Below are 15659 nucleotides of genomic sequence, written 5' to 3'. Positions count from 1 at the left end.
TATTATATTATACCACTCGACGTCCATTGCACCGGTCCCCTCCAAGGTTTCTCATTGTCATCCCATTGGGTTGAGTTTTTTCTTGCCCTGATGTGGGATCTGAGCCGAGGATGTCGTCGTGGCTTGTGCAGCCCTTTGAGACACTTGTGATTTAGGGCTATATAAGTCAACATTGATTGATTTATTTATTGATTGATTGATTGATATTATTCACATGTAAAAAATACCTAAGTGTTTATTGTTTATTGTGAGCAAACTGTGGTGCTGAATTTCCCCCAGAGATCAATAAAGTACTTTCTACTTTCTATTCTATTCTATTCTATTCTATTCTATTCTATTCTAGAGCTCGGGGAGAGTAACCATGTTATACTATTCATATCAGTAGGTGGCAGCAGGTAGCTAATTGCTTTGTAGATGTCGGGAACATGGTTTGTCGTCGTGATCACAATATGCATACGACAGCGGGTAAAACAATATCTAATGCTTAAACCAAAAGTAAGCAAAAGGGGAGTGCCAATATGGATATCTTTATTTTATATGCATCTATATTGAAAGGCATTGCACAATTCTCTAGTTTATTAAAGGCCTACTGAAATGAATTTTTTTTATTTAAACGGGGATAGCAGATCCATTCTATGTGTCATACTTGATCATTTCGCGATATTGCCATATTTTTGCTGAAAGGATTTAGTATAGAACAACGACGATAAAGTTCGCAACTTTTGGTCGCTGATAAAAAAAAAAGCCTTGCCTATACCGGAAGTAGCGTGACGTCACAGGAGGAAGGATTCCTCACAATTCCCCGTTGTTCACAATGCAGCGAGAGAGATTCGGACCGAGAAAGCGACGACTACCCCATTAATTTGAGCGAGGATGAAAGATTCGTGGATGAGGAACGTTAGAGTGAAGGACTAGAGAGGCAGTGCAGGGTGTATCTTTTTTCGCTCTGACCGTAACTTAGGTACAAGGTCTCATTGGATTCCACACTCTCCTTTTTCTATTGTGGATCACGGATTTGTATTTTAAACCACCTCGGATACTATATCCTCTTGAAAATGAGTCAAGAACGCAAAATGGACATTCACAGTGACTTTTATCTCCACGACAATACATCGTTGACGCACTTTAGCTACGGAGCTAGCGTGATAGCATCGGGCTCAAATGCAGATAGAAACACAATTTTAAAAAACCCTGACTGGAAGGATAGATAGAAGATTAACAATACTATTAAACCATGAACATGTAAATACACAGTTAATAATTTCCAGCTTGGCGAAGCTTAACAATTGAAGCTAACTTAGCTATGGAGCTAACGTGATAGCATCAGGCTCAAATGCAGATAGAAACAAAATTTTTAAAAACCCTGACTGGAAGGATAGACAGAAGATCAACAATACTATTAAACCATGAACATGTAAATATACGGTTAATAATTTCCAGCTTGGCGAAGCTTAACAATTGAAGCTAACTTAGCTACGGAGCGGCGGCGGCGGGCGTTGTAGCTTTCGACGACACCCCGGCCACCATCAGAGTCGGCAAGAAACATATATTTCCCCAAAGTTACGTACGTGACATGCACATAGCGACACGCACGTACGGGCAAGCGATCAAATGTTTGGAAGCCAAAGCTGTACTCACGGTAGCGCGTCTGCTATGCAGCTCAAACACAACCTCCTGATTGTGTTGCTGTAGTCCGCCGCTAATACACTGATCGCACTTACAACTTTCTTATTTGCTGTCTCCATTGTCCATTAAACAAATTGCAAAAGATTCACCAACACAGATGTCCAGAATACTGTTTGTATGGTGACACATTGGGTACGAATACTTCCTTTGCCGTCGTGACGTCACGCGCATACGTCATCATACATAGACGTTTCCAACCGGAAGTTTAGCGGGAAATTTAAAATTGCACTTTATAAGTTAACCCGGCCGTATTGGCATGTGTTGCAATGTTAAGTTTTCATCATTGATATATAAACTATCAGACTGTGTGGTCGGTAGTAGTGGCTTTCAGTAGGCCTTTAAGTTTTTATTAAGGTTGATAAAATTTAATTGTTTTGATTGTGTTTTAATGCTGGCTTTGGCAATGTAAACGTATGTTTCCCATGTCAATAAAGCCCCTTTGAATTGAATTGATTAGAGACGTAGAGCGAGAGGAGAGACAAAGTATCAAGTGTCCTGCTTTACTCGGGTAAAGGTACCACAACTTCTTGTACTCAAAGACAATACAAGGTACTTAAAGGCACCTAAATACATTGCTGTTTTAAGTGATGTTTTGGTTGTTGTTTTTTCATACCCAGAATGCATCATGTCTAATATTGAAGATTTCTCTGATGAAAAATGTTCCAACAAATATACGAGAGCAGTTTTAGTGAAATAATATTTTCCGGGCACAATTCATAGACAATATTTTCTAAAGGAGTTCACAAAAGTTGAGCTAAGGAAAATAAGGACAATATATATTACATACCAAATTCTTCCCCAAATTAAATGAATACAATTTAAAATGATTAATGTAATATACCCTTCAAAGGATTTTTAGAAACTAAAATTTAACATGGAGGTTGACGGCTTAAATCTGTGGAGCTGTAGCGCATGTCGATCATCTTTTTGTTGTAAATTGTGAGGTGTGTCTGTTAAAATCAAGGTTGTTTTTACAAATGATGACAGATGCGAACAAAAGCATGTATTGTCTTTGTGTGATGATGTAAATGAGGTGTGGTTGTATTGTATATTAAGTATGTGTCCATGAAAGGGCATTTTATGACTTTTCTTAATTTGATTACATGCTATAGTATGATTTTATTGTCATAATTTTATTGCATGATTTTTATATCCCTTTAATTTAGGTAGCCAGGGACTGCAGATGGAAATGAGCTATTTAGCTATAATCTGGTACAGAACATATCTGTCTTTGAGCTTAATGTTTCTGTGCATTGTCCCTTAAATAAAGACTAAACTACTATTTGTGGAATGTGGTATACCTGTGTTTGTGGAATGTGGTACTGTACATGTGTTTTGGGAGATCAGAGATGGCCCCATTCACGATAGAAGAGATCACATTTGGCATATTTATAAATGATGGTAACATAGAAATGTTTGTCAATATTATTATGCTGCAAGCAAACAAAATTATACATAAATGTCAATTTCTGAAAGTAAAACCTACATTTTCTAATTGGCTGAATTGTTTCAAATTATCAATTAAATCTTGGAAAATAGTTAAAAGTACAAAAGCCCTTAAATTGATATCTTTATTGAAAAAAAGGAAAGTGAATTTAGTATTTTATCATATAGTTTTGTATTATTATTATTTTTAATACTCTACTTGTATTTGCTTTTATTTTCTTTCCTTGACATGTTTTGTTAAAGTCATAATTTTGTCAAATCGTTGAATATGTTGACTTTTATGTACATTGTGCATATATCTTTGTTGTTCAATAAAAATAAATAAAAATAGTAATTGCAAACATCGGACTTTTAACAACGACTCAACGACAAAGTACGAATGTTCCGCCCCGAGCGAGTGCTCGAGTCGTTGTTTCCTGTCGGACCTTTCAAGCGACGGACACATTGTTCCGGACAAGAAGGAACTACGGTAGAAATCCACGCGTGTAAGCTTCGTCACGAAACTTGGTCAAACCTTTGTAAGTAAATATCGTGCAGAAAGATATGTAGTTTGTTTTGTCTTGAAAGCGCTGACTTTGTGATGTATTGTGTATTCGTGGTCGTGTTGTTTGATCTAAGCGCGTTTAACACATGTGGCGCTAGATTTGACCAGTAGAGGGCGACAAAGCTACACCTTAGGGCAGGGGTCGGCAACCCAAAATGTTGAAAGAGCCATATTGGACCACAAATACAAAAAAGTAATCGGTCTGGAGCCACAAAAAATCTAAAGTCTTATATAAGTGTTATAATGAAGACAACACATGATGTTAGTGTCTATAATAGCTATATTAGCCTACTATCAAAATGACTTTAAAAGTCTTATATAAGTTTTATAATGAAGACAACACATGATGTAAGTGTCTATATTAGATATTTTAACCTACATACAGCTAGCCTAAATTGCATGTTAGCATCGATTAGCTTGCAGTCATGCCGTGACCAAATATGCCTGATTAGCATTCCAACAAGTCAATAACATCAACAAAGCTCACCTTTGTGCATTCACGCACAGCATAAAACGTTTGGTGGACAAAATGAGACAAAGAAGGAGTGGCATAAAACATGTCTTTCTGTGGCAGCTTCGGAGAAAGTTGTACATTTAAACAAACTTTTGAGTAACAGTCCACACAACGGTGGGTTCAAGGGCCGCTAAAAAATGAGTAGGACAAAACGGCGCTCGCCGAATACTCTAATCAGTGAAGCATAAACACAAACATATTAAACAGTGGGCTTTCTAACTATTAGGAAGGTTCGTGTCGTGTTTGTCCTCCTACAGAAACCACGTTACATCAAAAATCATATTTTTCACCCCATTTTTGTTCCATTTCCATACATTTAAAAAAACAAAACTACATGGAGCCACCAGGGCGGCGCTAAAGAGCCGCATGTGGCTCTAGAGCCGCGGGTTTGCCTTAGGGCAAAGAGGAACGGTTGAAAGTGTCCAGAGATAGGTGTGCCAATCTTATGGCATCATATTCAAAAAGACTTGAGGTGTAATTGCTGCCAGAGGTGCATCAACAAAGTATTGAGCAAAGGCTGTGAATACTTCTGTACATGGGATATTTATTATTATTATTAACCTCACTTCAGGACTTTCAGTATTGGTTGATTTTGGCGGCACCAGTGGACAAAAGAGGTAGTGTTTGGTCAGAAGAGGACCACATTTCCCATGAGGACTAGCGCATACAGCATCAAACTGACATCCTATTTTCACAAATATTAGGTGTCTAATGGCTACGCTGATGTTAAATATCAGACAGCAGTGTTTCCCATAAACTGCCAAGATACCTGTGGCGGTGGGGGCGTGGCTATGGGCGTGGTCACCATGACACCATCGAGTAATTTGCATAATTTACTACAATGATATGATTTTCTCTAAAAAGGCTCAAAAAATGTATACTTACTAATTAATAATAACAGTTTTGTTTTAAACGTCCACCCATCCATTTTACAATATAATTACAACACTTTATGTACATATTTATATACAGATTTGAACAATAAGTTATTCACTGAAATATATTTATTAATTGTGGTTCTTACAAAAAATATATCTTATAAAATATACAGGCTAAAATGTCTCTTAAAGCTCTGCCCCTTTAATTAGTGTATACTAAATAATTTAACTTTAGCCTACTACTACAACCATATTATTTACCAGCAACATAAAGTGAAACAGAGGCAGAGGTGTCCTGCCACAGTCAGTAACAAATAAACAGATAACAGTAGTGGTCAAATACAAATAAGGCAACAAGAGAAGTATCCTACACTTCTCTTTTGTAAAGTAAATCTGAACAGCCTATATGGGCATCTACATCTACTATATGATTTGCCTGAGAAGCTGGACAGGACAAAAAAAATAAAAAATAATAATAATTTATTTGTGGCGGACGTAATTCTTTCGTGGCGGGCCGCCACAAATAAATGAATGTTTGGGAAACACTGGACAGCATCAAGAAATTATCTTGGATTGTTCTACGAACGTGACGCTATACTGCCACGAATACGTATGCAGGTCCCAAGCAAAGAGAGAGTAGTGAGGAACTATCACACTGGTGGCTAATTATTGCTACCACGCAAATTTCCGTTATCATTATGATTTGAACATGGAAAGTCACTTACTAGTCCAGCAAGAACAGAGCCAAGGCCGCATCGGTCCAAAATCCCTCCTTGACTTTAAGCTCGCGCCAGCGGCGGAAAGCCGGGGCAATGTTGATCCCTGACTGTCTTTCGGTTTTTCTTTTTTTGTCTCCTCAGACAAAACTTGTCGTTTCTTTGGTTGCTTTGGAGCTTCGGCCATGATAGCAGTAATTGCACATAGGCGTTCGCGTCGACTTTTGTCTTTTCAACGCATTGGGAAACGGGGAGTGACTTATGTCGTAAAGCAATTCAGCACATCCGTAGTTTTTTGTGCGGCAGGGTTCCTGCCACCCTCCTTAAAGTCGTTAAGTGCCAGCGAAAGCGATACAGACCCCCTCAGTTGTAAGTCCATGTATCATCCTAAAAGTTATGAAAACATTTTATGAAGGTTGAAAAGTTACTTACTGCTAAATATGCAATAAATAAATAAAAATTCAGTCATTATGGGGTATTGTGTGTAGAATTTTGAGGACAAAAATAATTAGAGAAAAAAGTGAAGCGCTGGGAATACTTTAGACAATTACTGTAATTTGTAAAATATGTACACTTTAGAACTAAAATTTCAACTCATTGCTGTCAATATTCTTTGTGTAATTTAAGGGGGGGCGGTAAAGGTGGGCGTGGTGCGATGCCGTGTGAAGTGAAGTGAATTATATTTATATAGCACTTTTTCTCTAGTGACTCAAAGCGCTTTACATAGTGAAACCCAATATCTAAGTTACATTCAAACCAGTGTGGGTGGCACTGGGAGCAGGTAGGTAAAGTGTCTTGCCCAAGGACACAACGGCAGTGACTAGGATGGCGGAAGCGGGGATCGAACCTGGAACCCTCAAGTTGCTGGCACGGCCACTCTACCAACGGAGCTATACCGCCCCAAGTGTGATGGGGGGGGAACATGCTTTATCAGTATCATACTTTGAAAAGCTGTGCGCTACAAAACGTGCTCATTGTAGACATTAATGTTAAAGGCCTACTGAAACCCACTACTACCGACCACGCAGTCTGATAGTTTATATATCAATGATGAAATCTTAACATTGCAACACATGCCAATACGGCCGGGTTAACTTATAAAGTGCAATTTTAAATTTCCCGCTAAACTTCCGGTTGAAAACTTTTTTAGATGACGACGTATGCGCGTGACGTAGCCAGTGAAACAGGAGTATCGGTAGCCCATTGAAGCCAAAACAAAATAGCTCTGTTTTCATTTCATAATTCCACAGTATTCTGGACATCTGTGTTGGTGAATCTGTTGCAATTTGTTCATTGCATTATGGAAAAGAAGCTGAGCAAGCAAAGAAGAAAGTTGTCGGTGCGAAGCGGAGTATTTTGCGAGGGAAGTCAGCAACACAGCACAGCCGGTGTTTCATTGTTTACATTCCCGAAAGATGCGGTGAAGATCGAAGAACTCGGACAACAGAGACTCTTACCAGGAGGACTTTGACTTCGATACACAGACACCTGTAGAGAACTGGGACAACACAGACTCTTACCAGGATTACTTTGATTTGGATACACAGACGCAGACGTGCTACCGTGAGTACGCAGCTGCGCTTCCAAACATTTGATCGCTTGCCCGTACGTGCGTGTCACGTACGTAACTTTGGTTAAATATATAAGCTTTATGATCCTTGGGTTAGGTGAACGGTCCTTTGGGCTGAGTGATTGTGTGTGTTGTGCAGGTGTTTGAATTGTATTGGCGGGTTATATGGACGGGAGCTAGGAGCTAGCATAACAAACACCTAGGTGTTTTTATGCGGGATTCATTTGTGGCATATTAAATATAAGTCTGGTTGTGTTGTGGCTAATACAGTATATATATATATATGTCTTGTGTTTATTTACTGTTGTAGTCATTCCCAGCTGAATATCAGGTCCCACCCGCCTCTCACAGCATCTTCCCTATCTGAATCGCTTCCACTCCCCACTAGTCCTTCACTTGCACTTTCCTCATCCACAAATCTTTCATCCTCGCTCAAATTAATGGGGAAATCGTCACTTTCTCGGTCCGAATCGCTCTCACTTCTGGCCGCCATCACTGTAAACAATAGGGAACTTTGCAGAAATGTTCAACTGACTACGTCACGCTACTTCCGGTAGGGGCAAGCCTTTTTTTTTGTCAGATACCAAAAGTTGCGATCTTTATCGTCGTTGTTCTCTACTAAATCCATCCATCCATCCATTTTCTACCGCTTATTCCCTTCGGGGTCGCGGGGGGAGCTGGAGCCTATCTCAGCTACAATCGGGCGGAAGGCAGGGTACACCCTGGACAAGTCGCCACCTCATCGCAGGGCCAACACAGATAGACAGACAACAGTCACACTCACATTCACACACTAGGGCCAATTTTAATGTTGCCAATCAACTTATCCCCAGGTGCATGTCTTTGGAGGTGGGAGGAAGCCGGAGTACCCGGAGGGAACCCACGCAGTCACAGGGAGAACATGCAAACTCCACACAGAAAGATCCAGAGCCCGGAATTGAACCCCAGACTACTCAGCACCTTCGTATCCTTTCAGCAAAAATATGGCAATATCGCGAAATGATCAAGTATGACACATAGAATAGATCTGCTATCCCCGTTTAAATAAAAAAAAATTCATTTCAGTAGGCCTTTAACTTCCTCATTTTGTTCAAAAAAAAAAATCAGCACAATTTGTTTTATTTATTTTTGTTTTGTAGGTTAAATCATTGTTTTCTGTATTGTGCTGAGTTAATGTATTTTGATCAATATGATAGGTTCCAGAACCCCCGTGACCCCGAAAGGGACAAGCGGTAGAAAATGGATGGATGGATGGATGAATGTATTATCATTTAATGAGTTTATTTATTTTTCACTATCAAATGGTCCAAAAAAATTCAGTTTAAATAAGGATTTTTTTTTAAATTGATACAATTTCAATCTTTCTGTTAGTATAAAAAACGTTAATTATTCTTTGTTGTAGGTTGATCTCTTTTTTTTTTCCCCTTTTAATGTCAATAAATATACTCTTATGCAGAAATGTGCTTATAACAATTTTATAGACAACTGATACTATGTATAGTCGCGTAAAAAAAATTCTTTTTAGGGGGGTGTAATAGAAAATAATTGAGAAGCACTGATCTAAAGTGGCATAATGACAGTTTAATTGATGATGGCGAAAAGCTGTTTTCACTGCCAGGCTCCGCCCACTATGAATAAGTACAAATACTGACCAATCCAGCACTTCAGGGTGTCATCATCATTTGTACTCCAATTCTGAACATGTGGAGCCGAGTTACTAACGTCTCGTGTTTTGTGGCGAACCATCACATCAATGTTTGGTGCCATGGCACGCCCACATCCTGTAGCAAGGGTAAATGTATTCACATTTTATCAGTTTAATATCTGTCTGATCATTTCAAGTGATGACAGTTTCACTGGTGATGGCGAGGAGCAAGATTCGGCGCCAGGCTCCGCCCACTACGAATGGGTACGTACAGATACTGACCCATACGGCACTTCAGGTTGTCATCATTCGTACCGATTAAGATATTAATTTATCAAGTTGAATTAGTCAAGTTTTGGTTAATATTTTGTGGCGAGCCATCACATCAAAGTTTGGCGCTGTGCCACACACACATCCTATGGCATAGGCAAATTTCCCTTGCAAGTTTTCGCCTGTCGTTTTAACCGCGACTCATTTGGTCAAAGTCCCTTGGAGGAGTTTGTTAAAGTACGACCCCTTTTTAGCCTAAAACTGGCCCACGAAACCAAGATGGTCGACTTCTTGTTTACTTTCCAATATGGCTTCTTGAGACCTTTGCGTGCGTCCTCTCATGATCGACGTGTGTGAATCTGGTAGCAGGGGGTAATTTCTTCACATTTTTAAAGGGGGTGCTACTGAGTCAAATGTAACATTTAGTGTTCGGGGGGCCCCGAAAGTATCAAATATTTCACCGGACCCGACGCCCCTGCAAAAATATTTCACCGGACCCGACGCCCCTGCAAAAATGTGGGGACTTTTTCTGCATGTTAAGGGCCGCAAAAACGTCCAAATGTATGGAATAAAAAACAGCATTTTAACAGGCTCCCTGCATGGGCCCTAGAAACGCAACTGACAAGATTTGTAAGCGACTTTGGGAAAAGGAAAAATGGCCGCCTGCCGCTGAGAGAACACTTTCGCTTCATGTACAAACTTTATTACACTTTAAAAATCTGATGATAAAAGAAGGCACACGCACACACAGTGTCCAATTATCCAATCAGCAGCAGCGACGTCATGATGAAGCCATGATGATGTCACCAACCAAACATGTACTCCATTGCTTTGGAAACCAAGCTGTCGTCCTTCCTGGGGGTTTGTCTGTCCGCCACCACCTGCACGCACACACCACATTCAAACTGGGCTTTTTTTTTTTTGTCAGGGTAGGGGCCATTAGTCACCTGGTAGTCGCTGCCCGAGGTCCTGTAGGTGGCGCTGAGCGGCCTGATGGCAGAGCGTGGGGTGGAGGGGAGGGCGGAGCTGCGGCGAGGAGAGGCGGCGACCTCGCTGGCTTCCAACATCATGCTCTGACAACAGGAACGAGGGGGTCAAAGGCCACAGCGGGTTTAAGCTTAGCGGGGGTCACACGTACCTTGTCAATGCAGGGTTTGACGCCCACCATGATGGCGTCTCCGAAGACTTTGCCGTCCTTGGACAGGGCTTTCCTGGCCTGCAGCCAGGACTGATACTGAAGATGCATCCAGTTGCCAGGAGACGCCATCTGCAACCAGTCATCATTGTATGAGGGAAATACACACAACATAGGGGACATTTTCTTTCAATTGTCTGCAAAATAAGGGATATTTTCTGCAAAAAAAGAGGATTTTTTTCAGCAAAAAAGGTCCTTTTAATTTATTTTTTTTACACAAAACTTGGGAAATTGTATCATTTGTTTTTTTAAATAGGAGGGATTTTCAGCAAAATGAGGGAAACATTCGACAGAATAGGGGACTTTTTTTTTCTTTTTTCTCAAAACAAATTTTCCCACAAAGGGATTCTTTCACAAAATAAGGGAAATTGTCTGCAAACTCAGGGACTTTTTAATTTTGTGAACATTTGGAAACATTTTTCTAAATAAGGGAGATTTTCCGCAAAATAAGGGAAACTTTCTGCAAAATAGGGGACTGTTTTTCAACATAAGAGGAAATTTATTTATTAATTTTTTAAAACAAAATAAGGGAGATTTTCAGCAAAATGAGAGAAATACATTTTTATCCAAAACAAACATTTTACAAAATTCTGAACATTTTCACAAAATCAGGAAAAATGTCTGCAAAATTTGGGAAATTTTCTGCAAAAATTGGGACATTTTATGATAAATATATATATATTTTTTGAAAATAGGGGACATTTTCAACAAAAATTAGGAATATATATATATATTTTTTAAATTATAATTCAGGGAAATTGTCTGCAAAATTCGGGAAATTTTCTACAAAATAAGGACTTTTTAATTTATTTTGTTTTACAAAATTCTGGAAATTTTATGAAAAAAAAAAGTGTATATATATATATATATACACTACCGTTCAAAAGTTTGCGGTCACCCAAACTATTTTGTGGAATAGCCTTCATTTCTAAGAACAAGAATAGACTGTCGAGTTTCAGATGAAAGTTCTCTTTCTCTGGCCATTTTGAGCGTTTAATTGACCCCACAAATGTGATGCTCCAGAAACTCAATCTGCTCAAAGGAAGGTCAGTTTTGTAGCTTCTGTAACGAGCTAAACTGTTTTCAGATGTGTAAACATGATTGCACAAGGGTTTTCTAATCATCAATTAGCCTTCTGAGCCAATGAGCAAACACATTGTACCATTAGAACACTGGAGTGATAGTTGCTGGAAATGGGCCTCTATACACCTGTGTAGATATTGCACCAAAAACCAGACATTTGCAGCTAGAGTAGTCATTTACCACATTAGCAATGTATAGAGTGTATTTCTTTAAAGTTAAGACTAGTTTAAAGTTATCTTCATTAAAAAGTACAGTGCTTTTCCTTCAAAAATAAGGACATTTCAATGTGACCCCAAACTTTTGAACGGTAGTATATATATATATATATATATTAAATAAGGCATATTTTTGCAAAATAAGGCATATTTTTGCAAAATAAGGGAAATGTTTTGCAAAATAGGGGACTGTTTAATAACATTTTGTTAATCTTAAAAAATATATATTTATATTTTTTTAACAAAATAATGGAGATTTTCAGCAAAAAAATTAAGAATGATTTTTTTACTTTTCTAACAAAATGGGAAAATAAGGGGAATTGTCTGCAAAATAAGGACAATTTTTAGCATTTTCAATACATTTAATTTGATTTACAAAATTCAGAAATTATGAAAATATTTTTTTAAATAAGGTAGATTTTCTGAAAAATAAGGGAAATGTTCTGCAAAATAGGGGACTGTTTTAAGAACATTTTGTTAATTTTATGAAAAATACGTTTTGTTTTGTTTTTTTACAAAATAAGGGAGATTTTCAGCAAAATGGGAGAAACATTCTAATCCAAAAATAAACCCACAAAATAAAAACATTTTTTACAAAATAAGGGAAATATTCAAAAATTCAGGGACATTTTCTGCCACATAAGGGAACATTTCTGCAAAATTCGGGACATTTTATGAAATATAAATTATTTAAAATTTTCAGCAAAAAAAATTAGGGATACATTTTCTTCAAAAAAATTCCATTTTCCCACAATATGAAGGGAAAATAAGGGACATTTTCAACAAAACAATGGACATTTTAATTAATTTATTTTGTTTTACAAAATTTGAGAATTTTTATGAAAAGAAAAAATCTTGTTTTCAAATAAGGGAGATTTTCTGCAAAATAGGAGACTCTTTTTAACAACATTCTGGAAATCCGATGAAAAATAGGATTTAGTTTTTTGTATTTACAAAATAAGGCAGGTTTTCAGCAACATAAGGGAACAAATATTTTATCCAAAAATAGATCCACAAAATAAAATGACATTTTTCAAAAAATAATTCTGTATAAATTCGGAAACATTTCTCCAAAATAAGGAAAATCATTTGTTTGAAAAAAAAAAAATATATATATATATATATGTGTGTGTGTGCGTGCGTGCGTGTCTCACCGTGTGTTTGAGGATGTTTCCATACTGAGCGAACTGCAGGAGAATATAGGATGCAGAGGCAGGAGGAAAACTTGAAAGCCAAAAACAATAGGTGAGTACATTCCAGAGAGCGTTAGTGTTAGCGGTGAGGAAAACAGAAAACTACCCAAAGACGGTGACCCAGGTCTGGTCCAGCTGGTCCTCAGAGGACAGAGCCTCCCCCTGACTGTAAAAGGGGTCCACCTGAGCTGGAGACATGCACGCCTGCTGCACACCTGGACAAAAAAAAGCTGAAGTATGGAAGTACACCGATTGAGATGCAGCGTTGGTGTACCTGGAGTGGACGCCTGGCGGCCCGACACTGGGGAGTGCATGATGGGAAAAGACTGGACGCACGTACAGAATTAATGAATGTGAGTCAACCTTGATAGTTCACAAGACGTCGCCGCCATACCAACCTGCCTGTTGGCGCTCAGAGGCGTTCCCGCAGTAACCAGCTCGTCGTGGATGCTGCGAATGGGCGGGGCTCCGCTTTTGTCCTTAGGAGTGTGGACTACAGGATGTGGGGCGGAGCTTCCTGCCCCCACAGAACAGACATTGACATAATGATGAGCAGTGTTGGGTTAGTTAGTGAAAACCACTAACTAGTTACAGTTACTAGTTACTTTATTTCAAAAGTAACTCAGTTACTAACACCAAAAAGTAATGCGTTAATGTGAAAAGTAAGTATTTAGTTACTTCTTTTTTTCCCCTTTTTTTTTTAAGGCTCTCATTAATGCCCTTTTAGCCTTCATTTCAGTACTGTTATTGCACTGGAGAATAATACAATCTGTTGATCAACTTGACATGCATTTGCATCACTGAACTCAGAAAGCAATGTGGTCTACATACAACACACAAAGACAAAGATATGTTTCAAAGAGCCAATTTATTTCAGGCCAGAACAAATTGACAAAACTATTTTAAATATCTGCAACCTAATGGCACTTTAACTTTAAGTAGATAGGATCTTTGATCCAAGACACAACTTACATTTAACTAAAATGTTATTTTCTTTGTGCTCGACAAAAGAAAAGTATTGAGAATGTCTCCATGTTAAGAAACTCGACTTCTGGCTTCGCCATGATGTCTTGTTAGTTATGAGAGTAGCGTATGTGTGAGTGTGTGTGGCCCTTTAAGATATGACAGCATGTGAGGTGAGTGACGTCAGTGAGTGAGTGGGCAAGAGAGGTGAGGGAACGGCGACAGTGAGTGTGTACAGGTGCTTTAGCTTGGTGGATGGCTGCGTCCAATAAAGTCACAAAGTTGCAACAAACCACCGGCCTCGTCATTCACCCTCAGCTGTAAAGACCCACTTCCGGGTAAAGTGAAGGTTGTTAGCCCCGAAGTACCTAAGGCCCTGGAGGAACGTCTCCCCTGCGCCCCTCAACTACGGTCTGGGAGCCCCCCCCCCCCATACAAAGCACGCCTTTTCTTTTCCACCGCAGCGCTCCAATAAAACACACTCAGATCACATGTTTCTAGCCGATACTACAATAAAAAATTACGTAAAATAACGCATCACGGTAACTGAGTTACTGAATATAAAAAAAACAACGCGTTTGATTACTAGTTACCGCCGAAACTAACGGCGTTACAGTAACACACTGATGACGAGAACACACACAGGTGTTGCCTTCCTCACCTTTAAGGGCACTTGTGCTCTCCAAAATGGGCGTGGACAGGCTGAAGGGGCGGGGCTGCGGGCTTGCAGGGGCAGGCAGGTCGCCCATCAAGAAGCCTGGGAGGAACTGGGCGCCCAGAATGGGCTTGGGGGACGTGGGGGAGCCCAGAGTCATGGGTTCTGATCCGACTGTGGGACAAGACACTTTTTAAGTCATCTGATTGGATATGAGGGGACAACAATTAACTTTAAAATGTTATTCTATTTATAGACGTTTTATCAAATTGTAGCAAGTTTGTTTAAATGACTTATATGATCATGCATATGCAGTATAATATTTAATGACCTATAAAACAATAAAAATAGACTAAAGTAGAATTATATGACAGATAGCAAGCACCTACACGTTTACAAAATATGGCCAACAATAAACATTACCACGCATTTAAAGACACAGGCATCTGCGCTCAAAGTGACTTTACCTTGTAGTTCCATCACACTTTGGACAACGTTTGTTTCTGGCCGCGGATTTCAAACGTAGGAAGTGACGCCAAGCTAACGCCAGCTAACGAGGCTAGCGGTGCGAGCAAACGTGTCAGAGTGCCAGGAGTGACAAATATTGAAGGGCGGAGTTTAAACAAAATGATGTCGCCTAAATGGGAAAATAAAAATTGTTTTAAAAAGTGTCGCGGTCCAAATGTTTTATTTTTAGGAGCGCCTGCCGGTTGCAATGCGAAGGTTCTTCTTCCATGAACACACCGGAAGTGAAAGCAGTTTAAATAGATGCGTTCAGGGAGCTAAGGATTTCCCTTGTCCAACCATTTAGTATTCATGACAACTTGTTAACATTAAGTGAATAATATTATTTTTACATAACTTTTTATGATTGTTTAATTTTTTAATACAACTGATGAATTACCTTACGATCAATTATTTTAGATCGTATTGAAAGTAGAAATGTGCGATCGTCGTTTCTACACTTGAACGAATCAAACTCCTGTGCAATGTCATCACAGTATGAGCACTGGTCAAGTTGTCAAAATAAAAGCAGACTCAACAAATGTAACCATATTGTGTGTACATATGAGTGGGATCCAGAAC

General features: G+C 39.0%; 2 protein-coding genes across 2 annotated transcripts in view; one reads left to right on the top strand and one right to left on the bottom strand.

Moving 5' to 3' along the window:
- Nucleotides 1-3518: 3518 nt before the first annotated feature.
- Nucleotides 3519-15659, top strand: part of dnajc10 (DnaJ (Hsp40) homolog, subfamily C, member 10) — a 29421-nt gene continuing 17280 nt past the window's right edge. Inside the window, exon 1 of the mRNA XM_062061428.1 lies at nucleotides 3519-3650. The gene's annotated coding sequence lies outside the window, so the exon portion shown is untranslated. The remainder of the gene's footprint in view (nucleotides 3651-15659) is intronic.
- nup35 (nucleoporin 35) lies at nucleotides 9015-15341 on the bottom strand. The gene is made up of 9 exons (XM_062061432.1): nucleotides 15041-15341; nucleotides 14580-14747; nucleotides 13354-13472; nucleotides 13230-13281; nucleotides 13062-13170; nucleotides 12917-12986; nucleotides 10408-10536; nucleotides 10217-10342; nucleotides 9015-10150 (listed from the first exon to the last, which is right to left on the bottom strand). Exons 1-9 carry the CDS (start codon nucleotides 15051-15053, stop codon nucleotides 10073-10075), a joined length of 864 nt encoding a protein of 287 aa, XP_061917416.1. The 5' UTR covers nucleotides 15054-15341; the 3' UTR covers nucleotides 9015-10072.

The sequence above is a fragment of the Entelurus aequoreus genome, linkage group LG10 (assembly GCF_033978785.1).
Source record: "Entelurus aequoreus isolate RoL-2023_Sb linkage group LG10, RoL_Eaeq_v1.1, whole genome shotgun sequence".
NCBI classification, from domain to species: domain Eukaryota; kingdom Metazoa; phylum Chordata; class Actinopteri; order Syngnathiformes; family Syngnathidae; genus Entelurus; species Entelurus aequoreus.
The sequence above is the reverse complement of the archived record's forward strand: the minus strand, read 5'-3'. Positions and strand labels throughout refer to the sequence as shown.

Bases quoted from the DNA above. Each gene is read 5' to 3' on its own strand.
- nup35 (XM_062061432.1), bottom strand. The intron at 13,473-14,579 runs GTGAGGAAGGCA...CTGTGGGGGCAG, and splicing joins GAGCACAAGTGCCCTTAAAG to GAAGCTCCGCCCCACATCCT. The intron at 12,987-13,061 runs GTAGTTTTCTGT...TTGGCTTTCAAG, and splicing joins ACCTGGGTCACCGTCTTTGG to TTTTCCTCCTGCCTCTGCAT.